The sequence below is a fragment of the Mauremys mutica genome, chromosome 4 (genome assembly GCF_020497125.1).
Source record: "Mauremys mutica isolate MM-2020 ecotype Southern chromosome 4, ASM2049712v1, whole genome shotgun sequence".
NCBI classification, from domain to species: Eukaryota; Metazoa; Chordata; order Testudines; family Geoemydidae; genus Mauremys; species Mauremys mutica.
In genome coordinates, this window is record NC_059075.1 from 8897755 (window position 1) to 8908617 (window position 10863).

The window sequence follows — 10863 nt, forward strand, 5'->3', positions numbered from 1 at the left end:
GCCTGTACTGTATGTACATTTTAGCCCCAATTTCCTTGGAAAATTAAACCCTTAATGTTATTTAGTATCTAACTTACACTATAAAATTAACTAATTTTGTGGCAGAAATCTTCATTTCTGGAACTTCCTGATTTTGATGTATTATTGTCTCAGTCTTAGCACTGAATCAATGCTTTTTCTGTCACATTTAATGTTTTACTCCTTTGCTTGCTGTTGGTGAAGGTTTACTAATTTTGTTGCTTTGCTTTACTTTTTGTCCCCAAAATTTTGATTCATATAGAGGTATTTCCCTTGACTTCTTGACTTCCCCAACTTTTACATATATAATCTATAGTTTGCAATGACTCAGGTGTCAAGATATCAATATGCTTGGCTGGTTATTCATTTGCATGGTGTGTATATACAAGATCTTTAAAAATAAATTTCAATGCCAGACATGACAAGTGGAAGAAAAAGGTTACAAACCAGAAAGTATTTTGTTCTAATTATTCACATAAGTTTTACTAGTCTTATAAAAAACAGTTTAAGCACAAGAAATTAAACTGCACAAAAAATTACTCAATTTCATTCTTTCATAGACAGACTTTTCTTCTGGAAGGAGTTGTAAGAACGCTCTCACTGCAGGGAGTATGTTCATTTTAATGTAACAGTAAGACCTCCGTTTTGATATATAGTTGTTTTAAAATCATTACACGAAAATCAATTTTTAAATCATACAGCACTTGAGACCATTACTCCTTGTTCTGTCATCTGGTATCACTGAGAACAGTCTAGATCCATCCTCTTTGGAACCCCCTTCCAGTTAGTTGAAAGCAGCTATCAAATCCCCCCTCACTCTTCTCTTCTGCAAACTAAATAATCCCAGTTCCTTTAGCCTATCCTCATAAGTCATGTGATCCAGCCCCCTAATCATTTTTGTTGCCCTCCGCTGGACTCTTCCCAATTTTTCCACATCCTTCTTGTAGTGTGGGGCCCAAAACTGGACACAATACTCCAGATGAAGCCTCACCAATGTTGAATAGAGGGGAATGATCACGTCCCTCAATCTGCTGGCAATGCCCCTACTTATACAGCCCAAAATGCCATTAGCCTTCTTGGCAACAAGGGCACATTGTCGACTCATATCCAGCTTCTCATCCACTGTAACCCCAGGTCCTTTTCTGCAGAACTGCTGCCTAGCCATTCGGTCTCTAGTCTGTAGCAGTGAATGGGATTCTTCCATTCTAAGTACAGGACTCTGCACTTGTGCTTGTTGAACCTCATCAGGTTTCTTTTGGCCCAATCCTCTAATTTGTCTAGGTCCCTCTTCAGCCTATCCCTACCCTCCAGCGTATCTACCACTCCGCCCAGGTTAGTGTCATCTGCAAACTTGCTGAGAGTGCAGTCCACGCCGTCCTCCAGATCATTAATGATGTTGAACAAAACCAGCCCCAGGACCGACCCTTGGGGCACTCCGCTTGATACTGGCTGCCAACTAGACATGGAGCCATTGATCACTACCCACTGAGCCCGATCTAGCCAGCTTTCTATCTACCTTATGGTCCATCAAGCCCATACTTCTTTAACTTGCCGGCAAGAATACTGTGGGAGACTATATCAAAAGCTTTGCTAAAGTCAAGGAATAACACCCACTGCTTTCCCCTCATCCACAGACCCAGTTATCTCCTCATAGAAGGCAATTAGGTTAGTCAGGCATGACTTGCCCTTGGTGAGTCCATGCTGACTGTTCCTGATCACTTTTCTCTCCTCTAAATGCTTCAGAATTGATTCCTTGAGGACCTGCTCCATGATTTTTCCAGGTACTGGGGTGAGGCTGACTGGCCTGTAGTTCCCCAGATCCTCCTCCTTCCCTTTTTAGGAGATGGGCACTACATTAGCCTTTTTCCAGTCATCTAGGACCTCCCCCGATCACCATGAGTTTTCAAAGATAATGGACAGTGGCTCTGCAATCATATTGGCAGAGTCAGCCTGTAGATGGATTGAGGCATTGCAAGGTGAACTGAATCATGCTTTGTGATGATCAACATTAGAGGAGGAAAGAATCTGCTGCTTGGATACAGAGCACTGCTAGTGAGCAGGTATGCCCTACCTGTGGATAGGACTGTCAAAGAACTCATTGGCGCACACACCATGCTCTGAAAAGAGCGATGGTGCCATTGAATCCAGACTTGGAAGAGCATAAAAATATGCCTTAGTCACATGCACATTCTGAATAATAGTAGGGAATTTAGTACTTAGAAGTGAGACAACTACATAAGTTATTTCCACCACCAGCATTCTATGGATAGAATAAACATGTCTTAGAACCCCTTCCCCCATCAACCTCTTCAAATCCAGGGAAAAGACCTGCATTCTTTCAAACAACAGTAGGCAGAGGCTAACTGAACCTGACAAATAGATATCCTTTTCTAATATCTAACATCGCGATTCACAAAAGGTACATAAAACATGTCCTTAACTTTAAGCATTGACTTCAAAGGGACTTAAGCACAAGCATATCCTTAACTATAAGCTTAAGCGCCTTCGTAACTGGGGACCTAAAATGGGACTTTGCGAGCAAACTACACCACAGGGCAGAGTAGCAATGGACAATAGATTAATAGTCTAAGTGAGAAGGTTTCTGAAATGTGAATGCCTATTTAACTCCATTAAAAAAAATTCAGATCCTCCATATGGAGACCAAAACCCTTCCTGAAACATTAATGAACAAGAAAATAAGAGTTATGTCCGTCCCGCTCTTCTGTTTGTTTTTCTTCACACCTCTAGATTCTCTCCTCCCTCTTCTGTCAAGGACACAGAAGTTTCCCATTTGCTTTCCTCCTCTAACCCTCCCACTTGCTCCAGTCACCACATGCTGATCTCCCTGGTGTCAACTCTCATCTCCACCCTTATCCATCTCCTTAGCCTCTTACTCTCCACTGGTTCTTTCCCTTCGTCATATAAGCATACTTTATTCTCTCCCATCTTAAAAACTCACTCTTACCCCCTTGTCTTTCCAACTATTGCCTCATCTCCAAGCTCAGTGAATGCATTGTCTGCAATAACTGTCTGGAATTCCTCTCTTCCAGTACCATCCTAGAACCTCTTCAATCGGGTGTCAGCCCGTTACACTCCACCAAAACAGTTCTTCCCAAAATCTCTAATGACCTTTTCCTGCTAATGCTCTGAACCAGTCATCTCCATTAGCCAAGACAGTCAGGGACACAATCCCATGATCTGGGTTTCCCTAAACCTCCAACTGCCAAAAGCTGAGACTGAACAACAGGGAATGGATCACTTAAAATTGCCTGGTTCTGTTCATTCTCCCTGAAGCATCTGGCACTGGCCACTATCAGACAGGATACTGGCCTAGATGGATCGTTGGTATGACTCAATGTGGCGGTTCTTATAATCCAAGGTGTTATTGGTTACAGGTAAGGGAAAGTTTGGGATTTTTGTTTTAATATGAATTTATACTTGACAACATTCCTGAAATTTAAACTTTTAGCCAACACATTTCAATTTTATTTTTACAGAAAAATTTACAAATAAATTACTTGTGCAATTACATATTAAAGAAAAAGAAGGGAACAAGAGTTGCAAGGACTGAATATTAATATTGACTGCAGCTATACAGTCAGGTTTCAATATGTCTGTAGGATAAATATAAAATAAAAGAATTAAAGTTAGCAAGTAGAAGGAAGTGATAAGGCCAGAAGGAATAAAGTACGGAGGATACCTGGTTCAAATAAGATAAGGGGATGTTTCTAAAAAGAAGGCCTCTGACCAATAGGGATGACTGCAGATGGTTTTAAATAAAACAGAATCTGTCTTAAAATGAGCCAACACGGTCCTTCCTTAGCCCACACAGCAATGTTAAAGCCTACATGAACTCACGTGCAATGGGAAAACTGCTGGACAGCAAGAATGAGGGGAGGAAAGGCCTTGGGAAGAAGGAGGTTGTAAATCTTATCAGGATTAATACTGGAAATAAGGGTGAACTGTCTCAATTTGGGTTTTAGCTGAAGTCAATAACTGGCAATGACATCACTTGTTTGTTAAAGGGTATAAAAAGTAAGCTCTTAAAGGATTCATTGCTAATACCTGCCTCACCACATTGGAGCCGACCAATAAGGGTCTAAGCACCCCTGGGTTTAGCCTGTTTGAAAGTATCTAGATCAAATGATTCAAAATGTTTTGTTACTGCTTGGATGCAGTAAATTGCTTATTATTTAGGCTTTTTAGGCATGTTTAGAGCAATTGTATAAGTTAGACTTTGGATTTAATAAGAATTTGTGGTTAAATTAGTGTTTGGTGGTTTCCCATATTAATAATTTGAATTATTAATAATTCCAGCAACTTCCAATAATTTATTTTGTGTTATTTGCTTCTCTCCTACATTTGCACAGTTTAAATCACTATACTATCAAGCAATTAAGCTATTAGCAAATATCTGTTTAGAGCACTGGTCTCCACTAGCAGAGATCGGAAAGCTTTCATCCCTCAGAATGAGTCCAGTCTTACTACTTTGTAATACTTCAAGCCTGTATTTGATAATTGCTGCACCTGGATAATTGCACCAAACTATTAATACTGCGCAGAATGGTCTCTCAACAGAAAGGATATGTTTTTACCAAAGGGTATACTACCTACTGGTAACCCAGCCAAATAAAATTCTAATAAGGATTAAACAGCATTAATGTGGAACTGAAAGGTTACCTGCAAAAGGAAAAAAATGGAATTCTACCATTTTGCTGATGTGTGATATACAAAGGCTGCCAGAAAGACTTTTTTCCTGCTTGAAAAACAAAGGCTTCTCTTCTGTCTTTTTCCTGGCAATCTTCTTTGGAGTCTAGAGAACCTGAGTATGAATTTTCAAAGGCCTTAATTGAAGACGCAGGGCATAATCTTTAACCTAGACATCCCCCCCCCCAATTGTTTGTTCAGGCATTTGAGGTAAAAAAAACCAACAAAACAAAGTAAAAAAAATGGATTTTAATGAGTGAAGAAAAATTTCCTTCTTAGTTCCACAAGCTTCTCCTTGGTATTTGTGATGACATAGTCCTTTTAGCTCTGCAGTTGTCCATACAATCCTCCAGGAAAGACTGGGTAAATGAGACCTGAATTTCTAGTACAAAAAGAGAAGCTTAAAAATAGGTTCTCTCTCTCGCTCAAAAAAAAAAATTATGAACATTTCAGACTCTTGCCATATATTGCACATCAGCAAAAAAAAAGGAGGAACAGTGCCAAAGGGTTTCTTCTTTGTAGGTCAACTTTAAGGGAAGTGGAAGTATTATATCCCTCTTAAAATATAAGCAGTATTCTCATGCGCAGGTAGGTAATGTCCAAAGGGGTGGGGAAAAAAGAACATTTTGTTTTTATCTCAACAACAAAATTTTTGGCTCAAGTTATAAATTTCTATTGATAGATGTCAGTTTACAGGATGGACAACGCTGACATGCAGTTAGAATTCAAAATAAAGAACATTCTGAGAACTAGAGTTAGCAGCAGCAGAAGGGGATTGATTTATGAGAACAGATTAAAAAACTAAATATGTGTAACTTGGCTAAGTGACTACCTAAAGGGGAAGAGAGATAAAGACAAAATGCCAGTCTGAAATTAAGAATAGGAAAACTAGGCTATCAGGATAAACCTTCCTGTCACCACTATGATTAGGCTGTAGAACAGTCTGACTTGCAAAGGAAGGAGAAGAAACGATATTGCCTGGGATTTTGAAAACTAAACTGAGTAAAACTATAGAAAAATTTACTGTAGGAAGAGTCTTGCATTGGCAAGGGGATGGATTGGATGATCTAACAGTCATAGAACTCAGATGGAAGAGACCTATGAATTATTGCTTTTTGTAATCAAATATTCATTGCCATGTCAATGGAAGAGACAGGGAATGAAACGTCAAGTTACATATTTATCTAGGAGGCCTCCTCCAGTAACTTTACTGATTTGCATGGCACCCTTGCTAGGTTTGCAATATTCATTAAATAAATCTCCATTCACTGGGTAAAGATAACATTCTCAATAATTAATTTCTTCAAGCTGTAACTCAATCTAGTGGTTCTGATGTTATAATTGACTCCTCAGATAGATCTAGGATATCTGAAGACTTCTAGTAAGGAAATATTTTAGCAAGCATAAAGTTTTAATCAAGTCCTTCCTGCCACTTGGGCAATACATTTCATTGATTAATGAACTGTCAGTGTTCATTACTATAGGGCCTGATCTACACTACAGAGTTAGGTCAAGGTAAGGCAGCTTATGTTGACCTAATTATACCAGTGTCTACATTACAGCCTTGCTCCAGCAGATGCAAGTGTCTTACTACAGCGGCATAATTCCACCTGCCTGAGAGGCGTAGGACTTATGTCAGTGTATTTAGAGCAATGCAGTGTCTGTGTAGACACTGCTTAAATTAGCTGTAGGCTGTCATTCTTGTTAATTTCAAGGATCCTGCTGGAGCTTTGAAATTGACAAGAAAAACTGGTAGGGTTCCTGCTGTGAACCTTGCTGAGCTCACAGCTGGGGCTGTAACCCAGAGGCAAATGGGGGGGCTCCAGCTCTGAGCCCAGCTACTGTCCAGGCTCTCAGCTCCCCATTGGGATCCCAGCTACGCCCCCCCAAGCTCTCAGCTCCCCACCGGAGACCGACAGCAGAAACAGAGCAGTAGGCATCAGTGCATCACACAGCAAAGTGACGCAGGCTTGCTGGGGCTGGACAGGCTGCCCCACTTGGTAGGGACAATGAAGGACTCAGAAGTAGGAGGAAGATGAGACCCCATACTGGGGCAAAGAGAGGAGGAAATGTGAGAGTAAAGAGGGGGAGCTAGAGTAACAGATGATCAGAGGGAGGTACCTGAAATACCAGAGGCTCTGTTTATCCATAATCCAACCCTGGTAAGGTCAAGCATCCATCATCAATCTTCTCAGTACTATGAGTTTATTTTATCTCTTGTACAGTGCTGCATTAGGTACTGGCATCTAGGAATCTCTCCTTTCAAACCTCAGAAATCCCTCTCTCTGAGCAGCATGTTATTATTTAAAACATCTGTTACTCAGACTTAATGAGACTGAATCTGCTTCCAAAATGGACAAAGCACAGGATCAAGAAATTAAATCTTTAAACTGCTGGTATGCACGGTCTCCTGCCCCATCTCACAGCTGTGTGTACTTGCTCCTGTTCTGCCCCCCTGGCACAGTTGCTAGAGGGAAGAGAGCAGCTTTCCCCATTCTCAGGGTGACTTGCATAGTCTCCTCCTTGCAACCAGGGGCCAACTGTGTCCGTTACCCATTCTCCCATGGCACAAGTGCCAAGGTTGTGGTAGGTGGGGAGAGATGAGAAGAGGAAGTCTTCTCTGCCTGCTGCTGGGCAAAGAGGAACAGAGAATATGAGGGATCTTCATGGTCTTCTCCTCATCACCTGGTACATCTCTAGTCTGTCTACATAGCATTTTGGAGTAAGCCTCCCAACCCCAGGTCAACAGACCTGGGGCTAGCAGGACTCATGCTAGTACTCTAAAAAAAACAGCTGTATAGACAACACTTTCAAGTTGTAGCTTGGGCTGGCGTTTGGGCTATGAAGCGTAGGGAGCTGTCTATACTGCTATGATCAGAACACAAGTGCAAGCCCCATTAGCTCCAAATCTATCAACCCAGACTGGGAGGCTCGCTGTTGTGTAGACATAGCCTCAAAGGCCCAGAATGAAGGGGAAGGAAAAGGACGTGTCTCCCAGTTCCCAAATAAACTATATTTGCTCCCCACTCCTTTGCCCATTCCACCAGGGCTCAGGCTGCATGGGGACCAAGAGCAGTGCCCCCTATGTTGTGCTTCTTCCACTACAGCTCTGTGTCTGTGTGTGGGGGGAATGATCTGAAAGAGTAGATAAACCCTACTGCTCCAGTGACCTGCATGGGCAATACCCTCCATGCTCACCCCCATAGGATGTACAGGGAGAATAGAAAGCAGGTGATTCCCCCAGTCTCCAGGGGATCTGCACTGCCTCTCGAACCTGTTCTGTCCAGGATGTGTGTGGGTGGGGGTGCCCTCAAGTACACAAATGAGCCTGATAGCCTCCCTTCCACACATTCGCACCCAGGTGGGGCCTGAGGGAGGGGGGGCAAGGGATAACCAGGTGCTTGCTCCTTCCTGGGAGCTCTCCAGAGTAGGTGTTGGCCATCTGGGTGGGGAGTGACAGGGACAAAGGGGAGGCAGGTGTCTATTCATTTTCAGAGGCTCTCCTGGGCAGGTGCCCACCCGAGCAGAGACTGAGGGGGGCAGGGGCTGAAAGGGATGGGGGGAGGGCAGGGGCTGAGGAGGGTGCAAGGGCCTGCTTCTGCACAGGGTCTCTCTGGGGCTGGTCCTCTGCCTGGGTCTGAGGTAGGCAGGGCCTGAGGGAGACGGGGGGGGGGGCAGAGGGGAACAAGGGGGGCAGGTGGCCATCCCCCCCAGCAGGACCTGAGGGGGACAAGTGGCCATCCCCCCCCCCCGGCAGGACCTGAGGGGGACAAGGGGGGAGCAGGTGGCTGGCTATCCCCCCCCCGCGGGACCTGAGGGGAACAAAGGGGGGGGGCAGGTGGCCAGATAGCCACACCCCCCGCCACGGGACCTGAGAGGAACAGGTGGGGGGGGGGAAGCAGGTGGCTGGCTCTCCCCCACCCCAAGCGGGACCTGAGGAGAACAAGGGGGGAGAGGTAGCCAGCTCTCCCCCCCCATCAGGGCAAGACCTGAGGGGAACAAGGGGGGGCAGGTAGCCGGCTTCCCACCCCGCCCCCCGGCAGGACCTGGAGGGGAACAAGAGGGGGCAGGTGGCCGGCTCCCCCCCCCGGTAGGACGCGAAGGGAACAAGGGGAGGGCCGGGGGCACAGGTGGCCGGCTCCCCCCCCCGGCGGGACCCGAGGGGAACAAGGGGGGGCGGGGGGGCAGGTGGCCGGCTCCCCCCCCCGGCGGGACCCGAGAGGAACGAGGGCAGGGGGGCAGGTGGCTCCCCCACCCCAAGTGGGACCTGAGGAGAACAAGGGGGGAGAGGTAGCCAGCTCTCCTCCCCGCCAGGGCAAGACCTGAGGGGAACAAGGGGGGGCAGGTAGCCGGCTTCCCACCCCGCCCCCCGGCAGGACCTGGGGGGGAACAAGAGGGGGCAGGTGGCCGGCTCCCCCCCGCCGGTAGGACCCGAGGGGAACAAGGGAGGGCGGGGGGGCAGGTGGCCGGCTCCCCCCCCCCCCGGCAGGACCCGAGGGGAACAAGGGGGGGTCAGGGGGCCGGCTCCCCCCCCCCCGCCCCGGCGGGACCCGAAGGGAACAAGGGGAGGGCAGGGGGGCAGGGGGCCAGCTCCCCCCCCGAGGCGGGACCCGAAGGGAACAAGGGGAGGGCAGGGGGGCAGGTGGCCGGCTCCCCCCCCCCCGAGGCGGGCTCTCACTCACGCTGCCAGTAGACCGGGTAGCACTCGGCGCTGCTCACATCCACCTCGTAGAGCCCGCCGCGCACGCAGACGGGCGGGCCGGGGCCGTCGCCGGGCCCCAGGGCGCGGTAGGCCAGCTCGAGGCGCAGCGAGTCGTAGCCGATGAAGGGCTTCCAGCTCTTCCTGTCCTCGCGGTAGAGCCAGCGCACCTCCTCGGGACCCAGCTCCCGCACCACCTCGTAGCGGGGCCGCCCGCCGCCGCCGTCCGCCGAGCGCGGCCGCTTCCGCTCGGGCAGCGCGCTGGCCGCCAGGGAGAAGCCGCTGCCGCCGCTCTCGCTGCTGGCCAGCCCGGCGCCCTCGCTGCCCTCGCCGCCCGTGGAGTAGCGCAGCGACGTGCCGGACTCGGCCGAGTCGAACTCGTAGCCGCCGCCGGCCTCGTCGCTCAGGCTGGGCTCGCGGCGGCGGGCGGCGGCGGCGGGCTCGCCCTCGGAGGAGGAGGACGAGAGCGCCGGGCGCAGCGGCGGGAGGTGCTCCGGGCCCCGCGCCCCGTCCTCGCCCGCCGTCCCCCGGGCCGAGTGCTCGTAGCAGCAGCCGTAGCCGGCGTCGTTGCCCAGCTGCCAGGGGCCGTGCGGCGGGCCGGGCTCGGGGGACTCCATGCCGCGCACGGGGCAGCTGCCTCCGCCCGCGCCCCCCCCGGCCCCCGCTCACACCCGGCCCCGGCTGCCGCAGCCGGCTCCAGCCCAGCGGGGCGGCGCGGCGGCAGCGTCACGCACGCGGGGGCGGTGCAACCCTGCCCTCTGCCGGGGGGGGACGGGGGGAGACCGGCCATGTGACCCCCCCCCGAGCACCTACTGACTAACGGGGGGGGAGACCGGCCATGTGACCCCCCAGCACCTACTGACTAACGGGGGGGGGGAGACCGGCCATGTGACCCCCCCCCCAGCACCTACTGACTAACGGGCGGGGGGGGGGGGGGGACCGGCCACGTGACCCCCCAACACCTACTGACTAACGGGCGGGGGGGGGGATCGGCCATGTGACCCCTCCTAGTCCTTACTGACTAGCGGGGGGCAAATCGGCCATGTGACCCCTCCCAGTCCTTACTGACTAGCGGGGGGGGGGGAATCGGCCATGTGACCCCCCCAGTCCCTACTGACTAATGGGTGGGGGAGAGACCAGCCCTGTGACCCCCTCCCCAGCACCTACTGCCTAATGAGGGGACCAGCCCAGTGGCCCTCGCAGCTGCCTACTGCCGAAAGGGAGGGGGGGGAATGGCCTTGTGACCCCCCATCCACTACTACCTAACGGGAGGGAGCAGGCCATGTGAGCCCCCCCAGCCAACTACTGCGTAATGGGGGTTGGGGGAGACCGGCCAGGTCCACCTACTGCCTAAGGGAGGGGGCAGCACTCATGTATGTGACCCACACACCCATGCCTCCATCTACCTTATTCCTACTTGGGGTGTGGGGGGAGTACTG

At 49.7% G+C, this 10863-nt stretch overlaps 1 protein-coding gene across 3 annotated transcripts in view; it reads right to left on the reverse strand.

Annotated features, from left to right (window-relative positions):
* DDHD1 (DDHD domain containing 1) overlaps window positions 1–10080 on the reverse strand; it is an 88699-nt gene extending 78619 nt beyond the window's left edge. The window contains exon 1 of one of the 3 annotated variants that reach the window (XM_045016363.1): window positions 9408–10080. In XM_045016363.1, coding sequence (XP_044872298.1) covers window positions 9408–10041 — 634 coding nt within the window. In that variant the 5' untranslated portion in view covers window positions 10042–10080. Of the gene's footprint in view, window positions 1–4698; window positions 4745–9407 lie in introns of those variants that run through there. The other 2 variants (XM_045016364.1, XM_045016365.1) reach the window with 2 other exon arrangements.
* Window positions 10081–10863: the final 783 nt, after the last annotated feature.